General features: G+C 35.9%; 1 protein-coding gene across 4 annotated transcripts in view; it reads left to right on the top strand.

Annotated features, from left to right (window-relative positions):
- The window catches only part of KDM4C (lysine demethylase 4C), a 480,568-nt gene that overhangs the window by 300,662 nt on the left and 157,089 nt on the right, over positions 1–22,817 (top strand). For all 4 annotated transcript variants that reach the window (XM_027862930.1, XM_027862929.1, XM_027862927.1 and 1 more), the window contains 2 exons: positions 10,901–10,956; positions 15,408–15,516. In XM_027862930.1, coding sequence (XP_027718731.1) covers positions 10,901–10,956; positions 15,408–15,516 — 165 coding nt within the window. The remainder of the gene's footprint in view (positions 1–10,900; positions 10,957–15,407; positions 15,517–22,817) is intronic.

The following is a 22,817-nucleotide window of genomic DNA, read 5'->3' as shown; positions in this document are numbered from 1 at the left end:
TTGCACATGTATAGCCTATTTCAAATTACTTACTGTCTTAGGGCAGGGGAAGAGGAGGGAGGAAGAGAATTTGGAACACAAAATTTTAAAAACTGAATATTAAAAAGTACTTTTTCATGTAATTGGGAAAAAATATTATTTAAAAAAATTTCTTCCCAGATTGTCTACTCAGAGTATTTAGGCCTTCCTTTAACTGTCTTACTATTATGTGGCTTCCAATGAAAAAATGCAGGCTGTCTCTCCAGTATCTTTCTCCCTTCCTATAAAATAGCAGATCCACAGTCTTTGTTGTCTTGTTTCACTTTAGTGATATCTTTTATGTTGTTTTTTGTTTGATAACAAATATATTTTTGATTGATTCCTTTTGTTTTGATATCACATTAATTTCTGAATCTATATCACTACGTCTCTATTCCCATTGACTCTACCTACACTGTAGCAATGATTCAAATGGAATAAAAAACAGGTTAATAGAATTAGTCAACACGGTAAACGCATCTAGCAACATATGCAATATTTTACACTATTGTCAATTACCTTTGCAGTGAAAGAATTGAGTGAATTTTCTCATTTCTTTTGCATTGTCAAGCTTGATCATTATAATTGCATTTACACAGTATTCAGTTTCATATTGTCATTTCTGTTTACATTGTGGTAATCTTGCATATTGCTTGTTTTCCTAATAATGATCAATTTACTCTGCATCAATTCATTTAAGTCTTCCCATGGCTTCTCTGATTTCTTCATATTGGTTGTTTCTTATTGTGTAATAATATTCTATACCTTTATATTTCTCAGCCATTACCCAATTTCTGGTATCTACTTTGCTTCCCTTGCCTTGCTACCACCATAAGTGCTGCTACTAATATTTTCTTGTTTTTCAGGCCTTTCTTTCTCTTTATCCTCCTTGAGGCATATATCTAGCAGGGTGATCACTGGCTCAGAGGATATGGACATTTTAGTCTTAATATTAGGATAGGTTTAAATTGATTTTCAAAACAGTCGAACCAGTTTTGGCTCTGCCAGAAATGTATCAGTGTGCCTATCTTTGCACAAGGCCTTCAACACTGCCATTTCATTCTTCACTGATTTGCTGGATATGCGATAAAACTTTAGTGTTATTTTGATTTGAATTTTTTCTTGTTTTAGTGACTAGAAGCAGTCTTTCCTTTTTTTTTTTTAAAGTTTCCAATTATTCTTTTTAGACCTATTTTATTTGTTTCAACTCCATATAGATCTTGAGTATTATACTCTTAGCAGGGTTACTTAAAACAGATTTTTCCCAGTTTCCTAGTTCTCTTCTTAGCTCCTTTAACTTTTTTGGTGTAAAAATGTCAATTTCATGTAAAATTTTTTAAAAAGTCTTTCATTTTCAGATTGAGTGTTCACTTTGAGCTTATTACAGTAAATAGTGTAAAATGCTGGGCTAAAACTAATTTCTGATAAACTTCTTAAGAGTTTTCTCAGCATATATTTCCTCTTAGGGATTTCTGCCTTTGTAAATTTTTTATTTTTATGTTTATTCACTGCTGGTTTTTTTCTGATTGTGGCTTATCAAGTCTGTTTCACTAACTCATTTTCCTATTTTTTTCTAACAGTAGCAAATAGTTTTGGTGATTATTGCTGTATGTGTTGAGGGCTGAAAGATCTATTCTCCCTTTCCCCCATTATTTCCCTTGAAACTCTTGATCCTTTAAATGATAATTTTTTTCTGCTTCTATATAGTAATCTCTTTCTAGTTTGAATGACATTGTACCAAGTTCATAAATTAGCTTGTGTATATTGACATTTTTGTTCTATTGGCACAGCTGAACCTTGAGCATTGACTAACCTTCAACTATTTATCACTATTTTTGAAAGAATGTTTAATAATTATATTTTTATAAATATCTACTTTTGTAGATTAATTCCTATATATTTTAATGTATTTTGTAGATATTTTGAATAGACTTTCCCTCTCTATTGTTTCTTCCTGAATTTCATTATTGCTATAGAAAAATACTGCTAATTTTTGCCCACTTATTTTGTATCATATTACTTTACTGAAACTATTATCCCAATTACCTTCTTTGCTGATTCTCTGAGTTTCTTTAAGGAAACTATTATGTTGTTTTCAAATGGGGTTAATTTATTCTCCTTTCCCTCTGTTTATGCCTTTAATTCTTTTTTTTTTGTTTATGTTTTTTGTTTTGTTTTATTGCTATTGCTGACATTTCTAGACTCACTGTGGTGATTATCTGTGGATTTGGTTTATTATAGATTCCTAACCTGGGAGGTTGCTAACTGAGCCATACAAATTTATTCCATGTTGTATACTGGCTCACTTGCTTTTTTTGTTCCAACATTTTTTCAAATTAGGTTTTAAGTGCATTTGACAATATTTCAAGTGATTTTATCAGAAAGAATAGCATAAAAAATTTAACTTAATTTTGATTTTTAAAATACAGTCATAGTTTCAGAATGCTTTCTGATTCTTTTTTTTTTTTCCATTTAGCTGAATTTTCTCTATAAAAATTTTAATCCACTAAAATTCCTTTGTAACACATTTTTCAGGGGACAGGACCGACAATTTATGTACATACAAACTAGTTGTATTTCAGAGATTTATATATTCTTACTCTGCTTTTTGGGTTATGAACTTGCTGGCAAATTTGACTCTCTAATAATGAATCATGTTCTAATGGCATCCTGTTACAGTTGGTAATAAGTAGTTAGATGGCGCAGTGGGTAGAGTGCCAGGCCCAGGGTCAGGAAGACTCATCTTCCTAGTTCAAATCTGGCCTCAGATACTCACTAGCTGTGTGACCCTAGGCAGGTTACTTAATCCTGTTTACTTCAGTTTCTTCATCTGTTAAGTGAGCTGGAGATTGTGTGGATGAGTGGAAATTTCACTGTCTCTGCTAAGAAAATCCCAAATGGGGTCACAACGAGTCAGACACAGCTGATTAACAACAACAGTACATCTTGATATGAAAATCTCAGAACAGATTAGCGTTGGCAGTGAATATAAACTAGAGAAACCCTTGTTTTGTAATGGATAGGGGACTTGATTTGGCATTGTAAGAATTAGGTTCATATTCCACTTTTGTCGCATACTAGCAGTGTGAACTTGAGCCATCAATATGTGTGTTTTTAGGCCTTCATCTTAAAAATGGGAGCAATTATATCTGTACTATGTATTTCAGAGAATCATGAGGATCTAATGGGATAATACATGTTAAGTACATCATAAACTTTAAAGCACTACATAAATGTCAGTTATCGTCATCATCATCATTTTTCCAGTTTCCAGAAATGTAGTATATTAATTGTTGGATTATTGCCATATCCCTTACCAACCAAAGGTTAGCAAGAATAATGCTCACAGCTGCTCTTAAGTTGTAAGCTATCAAGTGCTTTAATAGACTTTGTGACTTTAATCCTGAACAGATCCTTGCCTGGCCTATCTTGTTCATTAGTTTAACCCCTTAACCTTGTTAAGGATACATGATTTCCTCCATTAGGGTACTTCCTTTGGTGATACAGATCACAATCCCTTCCATGCCTTAATATATGGGCTTCATATGTTATCATTTCCAAGTCTCTCATGATGTCTTTTTACTATTAGCTAGTTATCATTTCTGCCAGCAAATCTGTCCTTGAAGCCTCTATTCACATAGAATTCTTTGAAAATTTCTATAGTATCTGCCAAAATGTGTCTTCTATTGGCAAAGCCTCTTGGAACTTAGGGTTACCTCCATTCTATCACAGTAGAACTAATGCAAAGAAGAAAAATAGCCTGTCAGAATAATTGTCTTGTGTTAATGTGGTATCTACAAAGAAACTTACAATAACCGTTGGAGACCTTTAATATGTTCATAAATTGGAGATATTGAGCTCCCCATGTCCCTGCTTCATGCCATATACCAGCAATGTCACTTTTAATCTTTTATTACTTAGTAATTGGAACGTCATAAGATTTCTAACCTTTTTTGAACATATTTTTATTCTTTCTATTATAAGATGTAAAATTGATTTTAGCTATACTTTTAGCATCATCAAATTAGAAACCTCAGTTCTACTGTTTGGCTCCTGAATGTGCCCTTAAAGTTAGAGATAGAAAGCCTCTCCTTTGCTTCCCCAAATTCTCTACTTAAGCTGAGGTTGGTTTTTTTTTCCCCCTGTAGCCAAAATCATTCACCTGTGTATTTTTTTTTCTGTGACTTTTAATATCATCAAAGGCAATATGCAAAAAAATTGTCACAGAATGCTTAGGGGACTTCCAAGGCATATGAAGCATAGCATTATATTTAGTTTTTGTGCCTTTGGTGGCCTTTTTCCTTTTTCTCTTTAGCATCACAATCCTTAACATAAAGGAAGACTGCAGTTTTAAAACTCATTAAAAATCAACTGCTGAAAAATTAGAGAGAGACCTGGTAAAGACAGATAAAATGATTAAACACCATTTAGAGAGATGATTTTCTATACAGCAAACATAAGAGTAGACTATGGAACATATGATCAAAGCCTGCAAACGTTTTCAAATGTAATACGAAGAACTGAATGGACAAGCTTGAAGTTAAGGATGGACAAAAGTAGCTTAGACATCTGATTCCTAAACAGCCAGGTCACTTGAAAGAGTGGAATTGGTCTCTGTGTGCCTCCTTCATCTTTCTACTTCATAGGGCTGAAGAAATAACCAATGTTCAGTACAGTACCCCATTCATAGTCATGGGGTAGAAAAGTAGATGAGCATCAGCCCCAGATACATAGACAACAAAGTAATATGATATGATTTGTGTGTGTGTGTGTGTGTGTGTGTGTATGTATGACAGAAATAAAAATTCAGCATTCTCTAATTATTTGAGACTAGAAAATGGTGTTTACTTGTTGTTTGTCCCAGATCTGTGATTTTATTGATATGAGGAATTCACAGTGTAAGAACTTCTTAGAACTCTGTAGATTAACAAATATTTGTTACTTAAGACATCTTGAGCATTGAAAGGCTAAGTGACTCCCTTGTCTTGGGTAACATAGATGTATGTGTCCGATGCAGGATTGGAACCTAGGTCTTCTTGAATCCAAGACTTAACTACAAGCTGGTGTTTTATATTGCCTTGCCAGAAAAAGTCATCTGAAAAACATTTTGCCCACCCAAAATAGCATTGCCCAAAAGGTTGCTTTAACTAGTGCATTTTAAAATAGTTCCTCACCCTCTACCCAATAGACAAAAATGAACACATATATCAAGAGGAAGACTGCCAATCTGTCTTCTAAACCTGGGTAAAGTGGCCCTGGTTTTGGGAATGGGGGAGGGTTGAGGGAACCTTTAGATTAGGGCAGAGGTTCTTAACCTTTTTGTATCAAGGACCCCCTTTGACTCTTTTGTAAGTTTTGTGTAACCTATAAACTTCTCAGAAAATGGTTTTAAACAAATTATAACCGAAGAGAATGATAAATTTCCATTAGAGATTTGTGAAAATGACATTTCTTTTCCATCCAAGTTCATAAGCCCCCTGACATCTTTCCATCGTTTATGGACCTAACCCAGGTTATGAACTCTCACTTTAGGCAATCATGACTAAATGCTATATAAAATGTAGGGGGTTGTTAATAACTTCTTTCTCTAATTGTACCTGAGTTAAGACTCTCCAGGATGAGTATCCAGGATGATTCTCAACACTTCCCCTTATGCCAGCAATTTTAAATGCTTCTGGAATTATAAAACAAACATTGGTTATGTGCTTTCTGATGCAGTATTTTAGGGTGCTTTCTGTAATGCATTCTTATTATAGGTGCATTGAGGGGTGAGGGGAAGAATGTTAGACTTAGTCTAAGAGCTTTTTGTTAGTTAAGTAGGTTTTTCTTTTTTTTTTCCTATTTAGTATTTTATTTTTCCCCAATTACACGTAAAAACAATTTTGAACATTCATTTTTAAAAGTTTGAGTTCCAAATTCTCTCCCTTTCTACCCCCCTCATCACCCAACCCCCTACCCCTCATTGAATGGGCAAGCAATTTGATATAGATTATGCATGTGTAGTCACATAAAACATTTCCGTATTAGTCATGTTGTGAAAGAAAATATAGACAGCAAAACCTCAAGAAAAATAAAGAAAGTAAAAAAATATCCTTCAATCTCTATTCCGACACCAGGAGTTCTTTATCTGGGGATGGATAGCATTTTCACCATAGGTCCTTAAGAGCTGTCTTGGGATCATTGTATTGCTGAGAGTAGCTAAGTCATTCATAGCTGATCATCTTACAATTTTGCTCTTATTTTATACACAGTATATTTCACTTTACATCAGCTCATGTAAGTCTTTCCAGGTTCTTCTGAGAGCATCCTAATCATCATTTCTTATAGCACAATAGTATTCCATCACAATCACATACCACAGTTTGTCAGCCATCCCTCAATTGATGGGTATCCCCTCAATTTCCAATTTTTTGCCACCACAAAAAGAGCTCCTATAAATATTTTTGTACATATGGGTCCTTTTCTCTTTTTTATGATTTCTTGTAGATATCATCGCTTTGTATTCAACTCGCACCTGTACCCTCTGGCTATAAATACTCCTTCTAACTCCCTTAATAATGAGAAAGGTCTTATGAGTTACAAATAACATCTTTCCATTTAGGAATATAAACAGTTTAACATTATTAATTCCCTTATAATTTCCCTTTCCTGTTTATCTTTTTATGCTTCTCTCTCTCTTTTTTTTAAATTTTATTTTCCAATTTATTTATTTTTAGTCTTCAAAGTTCACTTTTATTTGCATTCCCAATTTTCTTCCCATCTCTCCCCTCCCCCCACCCCTGCATTCTGATTCCCCCTTCACCCAATCTGTTCTCCCTTCTATTATCCACACCCCCTCCCCCTGCTTTCCCTTATCCCCTTATCCTTCTCTTTTCCTGTAGGGTAAAATAGATTTCTATACCCCTTTGCCTGTGTATCTTATTTCCCAACTGCATGCAGAAACAATTTGTAACATCCTTCTCTCACCCAGGTCAGACAGACCTTTCGCACTGACTTTCTATGTTGTCTTTGGCATTTGTGGGTTGAGAAGTCTGAAAACCACCACAGCTCCCCTTGATTCATTCCCCTGAGGCCTGCTGCAGATTTACTTTGCCAGTGGGCCCAAGCTGTACTGTGTTCCTCTCACAGCCAGGCACAACAGACCTTTCCCATCGACCATCCGGCTTGTCTTGGGCTGGAAATTTGTTTCACTCTGTCTTTTTGTGGGTTCTGCTGCTGTCGAATTTGTTTAGAGTAATTTTTTTACACATATTTGGAGGGGTTTGGGGGAGAACTCAAGCAAGTCCCTGCTGTTACTCCGCTATCTTGGCTTCTTCTCAAAGAGATTCTTTATGCTTCTCTTGAGACTCATATTTGAAACTTATATTTTCTATTCTGCTCTGGTCTTTTCATCAAGAAAGCTTGAAAGTCCTCTATTTCTTTGAATGTCCATTTTTACTCATTGAAGGTTTATACTCAGTTTTGCTGGGTCAGTGATTCTTGGTTGTAACCCAAGCTCCTTTGCCCTTCAGAATATCATATTCCAAGACCTCTGATCTTTAATGTAGAAGCTGCTAAATCTTTTGTTATCCTGACTGCGTCTCCACAGTACTTGAATTGTTTCTTTCTGTCTGCTTGCAGTATTTTCTCCTTGACTTAGGAGCTCTGAAATTTGGCTATAATATTCCTCAGAGTTTTCATTTTGGGATCTCTTTCAGTAGGTGATCCGTGGATTCTTTCAGTTTGTGTTTTACCCTCTGGTTCTTGTATATTGGGGCAGTTTTCCTTGATAATTTCTTGAAAAATTATGTCTAGGCTCTTTTTTTGATCATGGCTTTCAAGTAGTCTGTAATTTTTAAATTATCTCTCTTGGATCTTTTTTCCAGATCAGTTGTTTTTCCTATGAAATATTTTACATTGTCTTCTATTTTTTCATTTTATTTGTTTTCTTTTATTGTTTCTTGATTTCTTATAAAGTCATTAGCTTACATTTGCTCAATTCTACTTTTTAAGGCATTATTTTCTTCAGTTAGCTTTTTTATCTCCTTTTCCATTTGAACAATTCTACTTTTTACAGAGTTCTTCTCTTCAGTGAATTTTTGTATTTCTTTTTCCATTTGGTCAATTCTGCCTTTCAAGGCATTCTTCTGGTTGTTGACTTTTTGTACCTCTTTTTAACATTTGGCCTGGTCTGTTTTTTAAGGTGTTATTTTCTTCAGTATTTTTTTGTGTCTCCTTTACCAAGCTGTTGACTCAGTTTTCATAATTTTCTTGCATCACTCTTATTTCTCTTCCCAATTTTTCCTCTCCCTCTCTTACTTGATTTTCAAAATCCTTTTTTAAAATTTTTAATAAAATTTTTTTAACCTTCACTTCCACAAGATTTTGAGTTCCAAATTTTCTCCCCATCTTGTCCCTCCCCTTACCCTAAGATGGCATGCATTTTGAATACCCTTTCCCCTAATCTGCCCTCCCTTCTATTTCTCTCCCCTTTCTCTTATCCCCTTCTCCTTCAGTTTCCTATACCCCATTTCCTGTATATCTTATTTCCCAGTTGCATGTCAAAACAAATTTTTTTTAACTTTTTTTTTCTTTTTTACAACTTTGGATTCCAAATTTTCTCCATTCCTCTCTCCTCACCCACCCTCATTCTTCTCCTCATTGGCTTTTTGGACCTCTTTTGCCATTTGGGTTAGGCTGTTTTTTTAAGGTGTCATTTTCTTCAGTTTTTTTTTTTTGTTTTTTTTTTTTTGGATCTCCTTTAGCAAGTTGTTGACTTGTTTTTCATGATTTTCTTGCATCATTCTCATTTCTCTTCCTAGTTTTTCCTCTATTTCTCTTACTTGCTTCTCAAAATCCTTTTTGATCTCTTCCATGGCCTATTTTTCTTGGAGGCTTTGGATGTAGGAGCTTTGAATTTATTGTCTTCTTCTGGTTGTATGTTTTGATCTTCTTTATCACCAAAGAATGATTCTATAGTCTGACTTTTTTTTCTTGTGAGGTTTGCTCATGATCCCAGCCAATTACTTGAATTATAAACTCTTTGTTAAGGTAGGGATCTGCTTCCAGTGTGGAGAATGTACTGTCCCAAGCTCTGGGGGTTTTGTGTAGCTGTTTTCAGAGATAACTCTAGGGACCTGTAAATTTTCAGTTCTTCCAAGGTCGTATGGTAATGGGCGAGGTGTTTACTCCTTTCCTGACCTGTGCTCTGGTCTATGAGTTACCATAAGCACTCTTTTCTGCCTTGGAAGTGTGAAGAGGATTCCCTCTCCACCACTACTACAAGCTCCACTAAGCCAGCACTCTTCCTCACCCCAGAACTGATACCCAGAACTGTGACCCAGATCCAAGTATGGGCAAAGCAAGAGAATTCTGCACCAGCAAAAAGATCCCTGAAATCCCCCTCTGATGAGCCACTTGCTTCCCTCTCAGTCAGTGGGCAAGAAGCTCTAAAAGAAGCCGCTGCCCTGGGGCCAACCTCGGGGACTGGGGCTGGGACTGAGCTTCTCTCTCACTACAGTCACAGACTTTTCCTATTGACATTCTAAGTTGTCTTTGGTGTTTGTGGGTTGAGAAGTCTGGAAACCACCACAGCTACCTATGATTCAGTCCTCTGAGTGCTGCTCTATGTCTGCTGAGGCCTATTTTGCCTGTGCGCCCACGCCAAACTGCTTTCCTCTCCCTGCCTGGCACGATATACCTTTCTGATCAATCATCCAGGTTGTCTTGGCCTGGAAATTTGTTTCACTCTGTTTTTTTTGTTTTTTTTTGTGTGTGTTTTTCTGCTCTATAATTTGTTTAGAGCCATTTTTTACAGGTATTTGGAGGGGTTTGGGGGAGAGCTCATGGAGGTCACTGCTTTAACACCACCATCTTGCCAAGTTAATCTCAGAATTCTTTTTGAGCTCGTTCATGGCCCGAGACCAATTCGTATTCTTCTTGGAGACTTTGTATGTAGGAGCTTTCACTTTGTTATCTTCTTCTGTGTGTGTATTGTGATCTTCCTTGTCACTATAGTAACTTTCTAAGGTCAGAATTTTTTTGTTGTTTGCTCATTTTCCAATCTATTTCTTGACTTTTAACTCTTTGTTAAAGTGAGGCTCTGCTTTCTGTGTGGAGAGTGAACTCTCTCAAACTACAGGTTTTTTTGTCTGGCTGTTTTTGGAGATGCTTCTAGGTTATCTGTAAGTTTTCAGTTTTTCCAAGGCATTATGATCCAAAGGCGAGGTGCCTTTATTATTCTCCTGGTCTGTGTTCTGTTCTGTGAGCCACCACAAGCACTGTTTTCTACCATGGAACTGTAACAAAGGTCCCCCACTTCACTGTAGCCACAACCTCTGGTGTTCTAGTGGTTTTCCTTGCGCTGGAAGTGCCCCCAGGACTGTGACCTGGATCCAGCTATGGGCAAAGCAACAGAGTCTTGCCAACGTTGCCTGCAAAAAGACTCCTATAATATCCTTCTGAGCAGTTGTTTGAGCCCCTTACCATTTGTGGGCTGAGAGTTCAGGAAGCTGTTGCTTCTGCTGCTGATTCTGTTGCTGATTCAGTGACTCCCAAGGCCTGCTTCTGATTTGCTGAGGCCCAGTCTGTATTTGTGTGGCATGTGCCAGACTGTGCTCCACTCTGACCCAGGTGCAACAACCAACTTTTTAAGTTGTCTTAGGCTGGAAAATTGTTTCATACCACCATATTGTGGGTTCTGCCACTCTAGGAATTGTTTTATGAAGGGGTTTTGGAGAGAGATCAGGCCAGTTTCTCTGCCATCTTGACTCACCTCTGATTTTTCCTTTTTAAATGCTGAGATTTTCTGTACATATAGATATTTAAATTTACATTATCTTTCCATAATTGTCTAACATGGATTTCTCTTTTTTTTTCCTTCTTCTTTTCTCTCCCAACCCAGGAATGTTGTCTCTGTAATTTGAGAGGTGGTGCACTCAAGCAAACTAAGAATAAGAAGTAAGTGGTATATCTTATCCTTATGTTATGTTTCTTTCTTGCTTATAGAAACAGAACTTAAAGAGGACTTCAGAAGGCATTTTGTTTGACCATTTACTTTAAAACTTTTTGCCTCCAAAATTGAAAGTTAAGTATCTACATTTTTTTCCTTCAACAGCTATTGACATCAATTTCACCTCTGTTAAAGGAGGCAATACCAATTCTTTCTACTGTGTTAAATGCCTGTAATGACTTTAAGATTAGGCCACCAACCCACCCCCCCCCCCATAAAATCCTGAATTCAAATACTGATAATTGAGGCAACTTTTCATTTATTTTGAATTTGATTTATTGGCACAGTGATTTTTATTAAATTATTTAAAAAATTTTTTTTTATTACTGAAACTGTAAGTACTGTTCATTGTGTTGAGAGGTATCCATCTTTTCTTTGCTTCCTTATTAGTTTTCTTTTGTTCTCTGCTGTGCACTTTTTACTTTGTTCTATTTCTCTCATTCCTAAGAGTCTTCCCTGCCCGAAGAAGGCTACAATTAATCGTGGATATATTTATATGTAGATATATGTAAACATATACTTATATACACATATATACATACATCTATAGACATATGTTTTCCCTAATAAATTCTACTTCTGATCTTTGTTTTTATATTCTTGTGTATCTCTTATTTCCTATCCCTCCTTATTCCTATACTTCTACTGCCTACCTTGCCTTACTATTATTTAACCTAGCCCCCCTCCAAGGATCCCTTCCTTATACTCCTATTTGCATTAATCTAAACACTTTTCTATACCCCCCCTTAACCTATTCCCTCATCCTTCCATCTAGAGATCCCTCCCTTATCTTCTCCCTCCTCCCTATTTTCTTAGCATTTTATTTCTTTCAAATTTAGAAGAATTGTATATATATATATATAAACTAGGAACTAATACTGTCTCTCTATCTCTCTCTCTCTTTCTCTGTGTGTGTGTGTGTGTGTATATACATACATATATATATATATATATATGAAACAGTCCTCTTACCCCATCTAATTCCTCTTTGTTGATTCTTCCTCTTATACCTCATTTGTATGAAATAATTAATCTTTTTAGCTATTCCCAAACAGCTTTTCTTTTTAAAGTCATGTCATACTCAGGTCTATCCCAATCTTTCTTACAAACTACCCAATTACTAATAACAATCTTAGACATATGTTTTATGTTTTACACACATAAAAGGTAAAATGTCTGTCCTTATAGAGTCCCTTATAATTAGTCTTTGGTATGTACCTTATATTTCTCTTGGCTCTTGTATGTCAAATCTTTCATTAAGTTCATGTTTTTTTTTAGACAAAGTCCTGAAAATATGACAGTTCATTAAATGTCCATATTTTTTTTTCGTTTAGAATTTTGCTTAACCTTTGTTGGGTATGATATTTTCAGTCAGAACCCCAGTTCTTTTGCTCTTCGATATAGTGTTCCAAGACCTGTGGTCTTTTAGTGTAGCTTGTATCAGGATTATTTTTTTGATCATAGCTTTCAGGTAGTCCAGTCATTGTTATGTTTTCTCTTCTTGATCTGTTCTCCAAATCAGTTGTTTTTCTTATGAGAGGATTCACATTCTCTTCTATTTTTCATTCTTTATATTTTGTTTCATTATTTCTTAATCTCTTATAACTTCACTGCCTTCCCCTTGACCAGTTCTAATTTTCAAGTAATCGTTTTCTTCCTCAAGATTCTGGATCTCCTTTTCCAATCAGTTGACTTTCTTTTCATAATAATCTTGTTGTTCTTAGATTGTTCTTATTTATTTATTAGTTTTTCCTCAATCTCTCTTATTTGATTTTCGTAGTCTTTTTTAAGTTCTTCTGTGAATTCTTTTTGATCACATAACCATTTGACATTACTCTTTGGAGTAGAGGAGGGTTTCTTTGCTTCAGTATCCTCCTCTGAAGATGAATCCTGGTCTTCTCTATTCCCATAGTAACTCTCCATGTTTTAATTTTTTCTCCTTTGCCTATGCATTTTTTTTTCTTCAATTTTGTTGTAGCTTGGTTTTTATAATCACGTCTAGTCCTATGGTATGGGGCATGGTGCCTCTGACCTCAGATCCTCTTTCTGCTCTCACCTCTGGAACTGCAACCAAGTACTCCAGCATCCTATAAGTGCCCACAGCCAGTGGTGTCCCCGCTCCTCTGCTTCCGCACTCACTGGGGCATGTGCTGGTTCCTTCTCACCCCCACCCTAGGCTCTGCAGTCTGCTGGGTCTGGCATTCCTTATCAGTAGTGGTTCCCTTGATCTTTCCCTGCTCAGAAGCCCAACGCCCTTCACTGTTTAGGGGGTTAAAAGTTCCTGCGGCTGGGGCCTACGTACCTCCTAATCCAGCTAACCGAGGGCTTGCTGCTTGTTTAAGAGGACCCTAACCTGGATGTCTTTACTTTTCATGAGGACCTGGAACTTTTCTTCAGATCTTCTCTGATTGTCCCAGGAGGACACAGTTTTGCCCCTTCTCTTGTCTATTTTTACTGATCACTATTTGCCCTGAGGCACTATTTCATCTTTTTTTGTGGGAGAAAGTCTTGAGAGCTTAGAGTTTTCTGACCTACTCCACCATCTTCCCAGAATCCTTAGCACAGTGATTTAAGAAAAAAATAAAAAAAAACAGAATCTAGTGCACTGTATGCCTGCATTTCATCAAGAGGCCCTTCGTCAATGGTGATGTCATTTGTCTGTCCTGTTGTTACATAACTTACCTGATGGTTCAGAAAAAATAAATGTTATTGTGATCACAAAACTAAAATGAATCATATAGATATCTTGTCTTTAAAATTAATAGGCCAAATAGTAGTTCTCACTAAAATAGACAGACTAGAAAAAGTACATTGGTATTTAAGAGTTAAAGGAAACAGCATAAAGTATGTTGGGAGGAAATCCTGGACGATTCCATGATGTGAGTATATCATGGAAGAAAAAAATTTCATTTCTAGTTCTTTCATCAATATATTTCTGTGTGACTTTCACATCTTTCTGTCTCAGTTTTTAATACCTGTGAATATGAGGACAAGCCGTACTTGTTAACACAGTCAATGTGTTTTAGTGGAAAGAAAATGGTTTGAAATAATGAAATGATTCCTTTTTATTGAGTGAGCCTACAGTTAGATGCATGTAAATTCTCCCAGTTCATTTTTGTGCATGAGTCTAAATTACCATGCATTGTATAACATATTTCCTTTCTTCATTGACAATATTTACACTGTCAAAGTATAAATTACATAGATTTAAATTATTAAGCTTTAACTTTAAATTATATTCTTAAACTTTAAAAATAATATGAATACCACACTGATTGCTATAGAAAAGAAGTTAGCTATGTATCAGCTTTTTTCCCACTAGAGTAAAGACAGAGAAAATAGTGCTTACTGTAACATAGAGATTTAGTAAATCAGTCAATAAACATTTATTAAGTGTCACCTTATGTACTAGGCACTGTACTTAAGAGTTGGGATTAGATTAGTTATGGAAGGATTTCCTGATAGTTGCCAACCAGTTTAATCTTCATAAATAGGGCTGATTTACATATGTAAATTTAAGTTGATTTATGTGTGGTTTGACCTAAAGATTTTGTAAAATCTTTCTTGAAGACTTTATGAAAATGAAGTAAAATCTTCTGGTTACTTCTCAGAAACAAAAGTAATAGACTAGCTTTAACTTTCCTCTAGCCCCAAGATTCTGTGATTCTGTCTTAGAACTTTTGTGAGAAATAAATATTTAATTAAAGACATAATCAATATGAATCTCTTTAGAAAATTTTCTGATACTTCTGTTTGTTTATGGCTTGTAGGATTTACGTATAAGTGCTGCATAATGTACTCAATTGAACCATTCCATTCATTAAACTGATCCTTCATCAACATGATGAGGGACATGCATGTTAAACATTGGTAGTATAATGCCAAATTAAGTTGAAAAACTGGACTTCAATATTTTTTCAACTTCAATTGTAGAAGAGCCTCTGCCACTCAGATTTGATGTGTAATCTGTGTCTCTGTGTAATTAATGAATGCTTTACTGCTTAAGATACTTTTCATCAAAATTCTTTATATAACAAAAGAATCAGGTTTATAAATCAGGTTTATGAAAAACACCTTGCCTAAAATGGATTTGAGTTTTTGTTTTTTCTTTTCCGTTTATGGTGTTACCTTGATTTCAAAATTATGATTATTTGATCAAGGGTGGCACATGAGTTTGTGGAAACTCAAATTTAAGTTACATCTTTTTTCCTGTGTTCACAAGAGTACAAGGCCTTTGGAGGGTAAAGGCGTAAGGACCCCGGGTTTTGATTGTGGGATGTGAAAAGAAATTGGGTGGCTTGTTTAAACTAGTCTGTTAAGGAATTCAGTTGAACTTATATATATAGGCTATATTCCTTTTTGTTATTAATTCCCTTTTTTTTTTTTTTTTTTTGGATAGATGGGCCCATGTAATGTGTGCAGTTGCAATCCCAGAAGTTCGATTTGTTAATGTCACAGAGAGGACACCGATAGACATTAGCAGAATACCTTTACAGAGGTTAAAATTGGTGAGTAGAAAACCTTCATGTGTCCCTTACAAATGATTTTCATCGTCTCAATTTTTTCTATTTTAATATATACTTTATCAAGTTCATTGTAAATTTTAAGAGTTTGAGGAAAGTTTTAGAAGGAATAGATTGTTGCTGGTACGTGTACACACACACACACACACACACACACACATACACACATACACACACACACACACACACACACACTCTCTTTTTTCTATAGCTTCCTTTCTCTTGTCCAGATTTAGACTTTAAGAAAAAGGAAGTAAGCTGATTCCATTGTCTTTTGTTCCCTAGCCAGAAACTTGCTATGAAACAAAGTAAAAGACTTTTATTATATCTGAGACATTTCATCTCTTAACATAGGTACAATTCATTTGCCTTGGCAAACTGTACAACAGATGATCTGGCTACTTCAGAAATTATTTTAGAAAACCGTTTCATTGTTTCCTTTTCGTAAATGTAAGTCTGATTGAAATGATAAGCCACTGATGTACTTAACATTGAGGCAGCCTTCCAAGGTTGTTAAATTGTCAGTAGACCATTAGCTTAGACCATCATACTTTTTATTTAGTGAGAATTTTTCCTAATGTTGAATTTCCTTACTTTAATATGCAGAAGCCTGTTTGAGAAGTGTGTTTAATACTTTGGATTTCCTTATCCTTATCATATTTAGCCTCAACTTTTTAAACCATATGGAACATTTAAAACTTCTTGGCTGTAACTTATTCTTTTAGATTTTTACTAAAATCAGATTTATTTATATTATCTATATTCTTGCCTACAGAATCTCAAGTTGATTCAGTTTGTCTAGTTATTTTGGTTTATTTTTTTTTATTTTTATTTTTTTGGGTGAGGCAATTGGGGTTAAGTGACTTGCCCAAGGTTACACAGCTGGTACGTGTCAAGTGTTTGGTCTGAGGCCAGATTTGAACTCAGGTCTTCCTGACTTCAGGGCCGGTGTTCTATCCACTGCACCACCTAGCTGCCCCTTGTCTAGTTATTTTGGGTGTGCTGTAGTTGGTCAATAATCGTAGGACCATAGCAAGTCAAGATCTCATCATCTAGTGAGGTCTTTTTGTACAATTTTGGCAAATATTACTAAGTAGAGAAAAGCATTATGCTGGTGAAGATACAAAATTTAAGCAGAATATGACTTCTGCCTTCATGATGTGTACAATTGTGTTTGGGATTATTGAATGGACACTAAAGGCCAGAATATTAAGTAATAATACTTCATATATGTGCATATGGTATCATCATAAAATGATTTACCTTGGCTACAGACTTGAGCCCTTTTTAAGGTAGGTACTGTGCAGAGAAAGGATGACAGTTTTCCCTGCAGATGTGGTAGGTTGGAATTGTCTCAGTTTAAACTGCTTGAAGAAGCAAATAAAAAGGATTTGGAAATGTTGATTGAGTGGGAAATCTCTATTCAGAAGTTTCTGAATGTCAAAAGCCCAAGTAAAGTCTTAGTTTTACTTCCTTTGCAGCTTGGGAAATGGGAAATATTTAGGTAAGACTTTGATTAAGTTGTTGAATTTTTAATAAAATCTAATCAAAGTAGACTTGCTCCTTTCCATTCTATAGCCTGTATTGGGTGGCTGAGATTTACCTATTTTGGGTCCCTGCCTAAGAACAGGAAATTCATCCATGGATGCAAAAAAAATTTTTTTTTACCTATTTTTACACTTGATAGTATTTTTTTTTTATAATTACATGTAAAGATAGTTTCCAACATTCATTTTTTTTAAGATTTTGAGTTCCAAATTTTTCTCTCTCCTTCCCTTCTCTCCTGCCTCCCCAAGACAGTAAGTAGTGGCCTGTAGGTTATGCGTGTACAATCATGTTAAGCATATTTTTACATTAGTCATGTTGTGAAAGAAAATCAGAACAAAAAGGAAAAGCCATAAGAAAGAAAAAAACAAAAAAGTGAAAATGGTATCCTTCAATCTGCATTACACTCTATAGTTCTTTCTCCAGATGTGGATAACAATTTCCATCATGAATCTTTTGGAATTGTCTTAAGTCATTGTATTTCTGGGAAGCACCAAATCTATCATAGTTGATCATCACACAATGTTACTGTTACTGTGTACAATGTTTTCCTGGTTCTGCTCACTTTCCTCAGCATCAGTTCGTGTAAGTCTTTCCACATTTTTCTAAAATCTGCTTGATCATCATTTTTTATAGAACAGTAATACTCCATTATATTCATACACTCCAACTTGTTCAGTCATTCTACAGTTGGTGGGCATTCCCTCAATTTCGAATTCTTTGCCACTACAAAAAGAACTGTTATATTTGATCCAGACCTAGTAAGGGTATTGTAGGATCAAAGGGTATGCTCAGTTTTATAGCCCTTTGAGCATAGTGCCAAATTGCTCCCCAGAATGGTTGGATCAGTTCACAACACCACCAGCAATGCATAAATGTTTCAATTTTCTCACATCTTCTCCAATAATTATTATATTCCTTTTCTGCCATATTAACCAATCTGGTAGGTGTGAGATGTTTTAATTTGCATTTCTCTAATTAATAGTGATTTAGAGCATTATTTCATATGAATATAGATAGCTTTAATTTCCTCATTTGATAACTTCCTGTTTATATCCTTTGACCATTTATACATTGGGTAATGACTTGAATTCTTATAAATTTGATTCAGTTCTCTATATATTTGAGAAAAGAGGCCTTTATTGGAGACACTGGGTTTAAAAAATGTTTCCCTTCTTTCTTCTTTCCTTCCAATCTTGGTTGTGTTGGTTTTGTTTGTGCAAAAACTTTTTAATTTAGCATAATCAGAATTATCCATTTTGCATCTCATAATGTTGTCTGTCTTGTTTGGTCATAAATTCTTCCCTCTTCCATAGATCTGACATGTAAACTATTTCTTGCTCTCCTAATTTGCTTATGGCATCACCCTTTATGACTATGTCATGTGCCCATTTTGACCTTCTCCTGGTATAGGGTGTGAGATATCGATCTATGTCTAGTTTCTGCTATAATATTTTCCAATTTTCCCAGCATTTCTTGTCAAATAATGAGTTCTTATCTGAGAAGCTGGAGTTTTTGGGTTTTTCAAACAGTGATTACTGTAGTCATTTACTCCTGTGTCTTATGTACCATACCTATTTCACTGATCCACGACTCAATTTCTTAGCCAGTACCAAATAGTTTTGATGATTGATGCTTTATAATATAGTTTTAGATCTGGTGTGGCTAGGCCCCTTTACTTTACATTTTTTTTTCATTAATTCCAAGGATGGGAAATTTTAAGGGACCCTGACAACTCTTTTGCTCTTCTCAAGAAGAACACCTTGACAGAGCTGAGTTGGAGGACAGCTAGGCGCCAGAAATGGGAATGGGCACATTTCTGCTTTATACAGGTTTTTCTGTTGTGAAAGTTCAGAGTAGTAGAGAGGGAGACCCCATTCTATTTCTGGCTTAGCGCTCTCAGGAGTGGCCCTTGAGAGATAGTCATAATGATACCATCTGGAGAAAGGGTACAATACAGGTGCAGGATCAAGAGGGGACCAGCATCTAGGTGGAAGAGTCTTCCTCTCCTTCTCTTTCTGTTATTAGTCTATGGAAAGGTAGGCCCTTCAGAAAGGTCAAGGATAGGAGAAGACAAACAGCATTTAGTCCCTTGTGAAAGATAATGCCTTCCTAGTGTTCTTGCCACTTTTCCCATCCTTATGTCCTTGTCATTTTCTCTAAGGCTTCTGGGCTTTGTCATGACCCCTTAATGGAGGTGGAGGTAGTGAATAGGGGAAAGGGAGATGGGATGGGTGTACAATAATAGGGTTCCATAGGGCCTTGAGATCCTTATGGACCAGTTCTGACTGCCTTGTGGATAGGGAAATTTTTAGGCCATTTTTAGCATAATGTTCTCTGGAAGGGTTGAATGTGGGGCACTTGAGGTAGTGCAATGAACAAACATTTATTAAGTATCTGTATATGCCAAGAAGTTTGCTAAGGACAGGGCCGGAAAATGAAGAGTGCACTTCAACCTGTGCTTCAGGGTTAAATCTTACTGGGAAACACCTCTTTTCTCTTGAAGTTTTGGCCGCCTTGTCTGTTCAAACTGACCTGTAGTTGGTTAGGAATATGGAGAAAAGTAGTGTAAGCTTGGTGCTAGGCTGTGTCTAGGAGGATTGAAGACCTCAACTCTGCTAAGTTATTGATTCTGTTGTGAGAGGAGAGGTCCAATACTCAGTACTGGCTCAGTACTGCCCATAGAGGCCAAATGCCAACATTTGGCTGAGAGAGAGCTGGACTAGGAATCAAGAGCCTTGGGTGTCATCTGTGGCCTGGTTCTCACTCTGACGCCTGTTTCCTTCTCTGTGAAATGGTGGGGTTGGGTCAGGAGGTCTCTGTAGTCTCTTGCAGCTCACATGACATCCCGATCTGTGATATTTGGGGGATCAATTTGGCTTTACCTCACCTCTGCCTTTACTTTTGGAAGAGGTGAATGAACTTTCCTTATTTACTTTAGGCAAACAGCAAGTCACTTCCTCCCCCTAGGGCCTCATTTTCTTCTCCTGCTAAATAGTTTGACTAGATGATCTCCACGGTCCCTTCTAGATCTAAAATAATTTGAGGGTTTTGATGTGGGTTGGTTTTTTTGGTCCTCTTTTTAGTCTTCTCCCCAAAAGAATCTATTGTCAGGGTAACTACTCCAGCCCTCACTAATAATAAGCCTTCTTAGATACCAAGTATGAAAAAATAACTGATACTAGGACCTAAATTTCTTTTTTTTCTTGGTGAAACTGAATACAGTGGCCTCAGTCTTTTTTTTAATAACATTTAATTTTTTCGCCACTTACATGTAAAAACTATTTTTTCATTTTTTAAAAAAGTTTTAAGTTCCAAATTCTATCCCTTCCTCCCTACTCTCTTCCCTCCCTGACACAGTAAACAGTCTCACAGAGGTTATGCATATGCAGTCATGTAAAGCATTTCCATATTAGGCATTTTGTGGAAGAAAACTCAAACAAAAACAAAAAAGAGAGAAAGAAAGTAAAAAATAGTATCCATCAGTTTATGTTCAAATGCCATCAGTTCTTTCTCTGGAGGTGTATAGCATTTTTCATTGTAGGTCCTTTGGGATTATCTGGGATCATTGTATAGCTAAAGATAGCTAAGTCATTCATACTTGTTCATTGTACAGTATATTGATGTGACTGTGTACAATATTTTCTTGGTTCTGCCCACTTCACTGTATCATTTCATGTAAGTCTTTCCAGGTTTTTCCTCAAATTATCCTGCTCGTCATTTCTTATAGCACAATAATATTAAGACCTAATTTTTAAAAATAGTTAGCTAAAATAGGAAACTACTTATTGGTTGGTTGATCTTCCTGTCGTTAGAATAGGAGGTAGCAGTGGGAGACACCCTCCCTCGTAGTAGCCTTTTGATCTCCTCCATTTTGAAATAGAGCCTTTCCTCTTCCCTACACCAGCCAAACAAGGGTGCCTTTTGTGTTCCTGACCCAAGACATAAAAATTCCTAGTTATAGTTCTGTTCCTTTCCCCTGAGATCCCATTTATTTTATTGCCACATCTTGAAAGAGTGAATTTCAGGATTAAGGCTAAATACCGAACAGTTGAAAATGAGTAGTATGTTGGGTAAAATACAAAAGCCGTTACTTTAAGGGAACAGAATATGACACTGTTTGGTGATAACTCCTATTTTTTGCCATTAAATTATTATTTTATCTTCTCATTTTTTCCAAGAGAAGTTTCATCAGACTCTCACAAAACAATGAAACTTAATTTCCAGTGCTTAACCCAGTGCTTGGCACATAGTGGGCATTTTATAAATGTTTACTTATTGATTGATTGATTGGCCGTTTCATGCACTGCCTAGACAGGTCAGCTATGCCATTAGTTGCTTCTGTAAAGGGATGCATGTTTAAAAGCACACTCATTCTTTTCCTCAAGGCTATTGTGGAAAGATTTTGTATTCTTGAGTGAAAGGGTTTTCTCAGTGAAAGAATTTAACTGAATTCAATGAAATTAGAAGCAGTTACTAAAAGGCTACTTTTGTAAAGACAGTATTATAGCACACAGTGTTATTGTGTAGAAAGACTATAATGTAGTCTTAATTTTAGATTTCAAAACTTATCTCTGCCAGTCTTAGTTGATTGCATTTATTCATTTTGAAATAAGCGATCATTACACTTAACATTTCATTTGTATGAGGTTGTGTCATGACTGTTACTGTCCTTGAAAACTTCGGTATATCACTGAATATCACTGAATTTAGGACCCTTCCTCCATGGAATGACAGCAAGATTCAGCATGGAGTATGCCAATCAAGTTATGTGGTCCCTTCATAAAAATTGAATGATTTTGAAAATTCAAAATCATTATTCTTTTAATCACTATGCTTAATTGTGATTACATATTTTACATTTTCATGGAATTTCCTTGGTCTTTAATGACAAGTGTTTATGGGTTCTGACTGAATTTGAGGGGAGAACGTGCAAGATTTCTAACAACTGGGTGCAGGCAAAAATTAATTAATTCTAATGCTTCTAGTAGTTGTATCATTTTGGTGGTAAAATGAAATTATTTGTAAATAGCCCCCATCTTTTTAGAATACCAGAATACCTAAAATATAAAATCAGATAGAATCTCATCTTATCACACCTGCCCTTCTTTTTTAATAGAGAGATCCACAGTGATTATCTTGTAGTCCAATCCTCTCTCTAGAATGTTAGAGAAAGGGGATATCAGTGGGAACTGAAGAAGGTGGTAAAGATTTCCTAAAGGAGGTTGGACTAATTTTAGATTTTGATGAACACATCAATTGAAGTAGTGCCTAGCTTTTACTAATATCTAAATATCATATGGGTTGGATAGGCAGTTATAAACCTCATGGCTTCCTCCCACTCCATTTTACCCCTGTTTCCAGGAAACAAGCTGTGTTCCAGCCAAACTGGCCTCTCTGCCTTGAAATATACCCTTTGCTTTCTGGACTTTTCTAGTGTTCCATATACTCTTTTCTCATACCTAGAATGTCCCACACTTACTTTTTTCACCTGTTGAAATATGAGGCCCTTGAGGGTATTGTTGTTCAATTATTCCAGTTGTGTCCAACTCGTTGTGATCCCATTTGGGGTTTTCTTGGCAGGGATACTGGAGTGATTTGCTATTTCCTTCTTCAACTCATTTTACAGGTAAGGAAACTGGGGCAAACAGGATTAAATGATTTGCCCAGGGACACACAGCTGCTAAGTTTCTGAGGCCAGATTTGAACTCAGGAAGATGAGATTTCCTGACTCTAGGCCT

Source organism: Vombatus ursinus, unplaced genomic scaffold (assembly GCF_900497805.2).
Source record: "Vombatus ursinus unplaced genomic scaffold, bare-nosed wombat genome assembly UNPS02014770.1, whole genome shotgun sequence".
NCBI classification, from domain to species: Eukaryota; Metazoa; Chordata; class Mammalia; order Diprotodontia; family Vombatidae; genus Vombatus; species Vombatus ursinus.
This window is presented reverse-complemented; position numbering and strand designations above follow the sequence as displayed.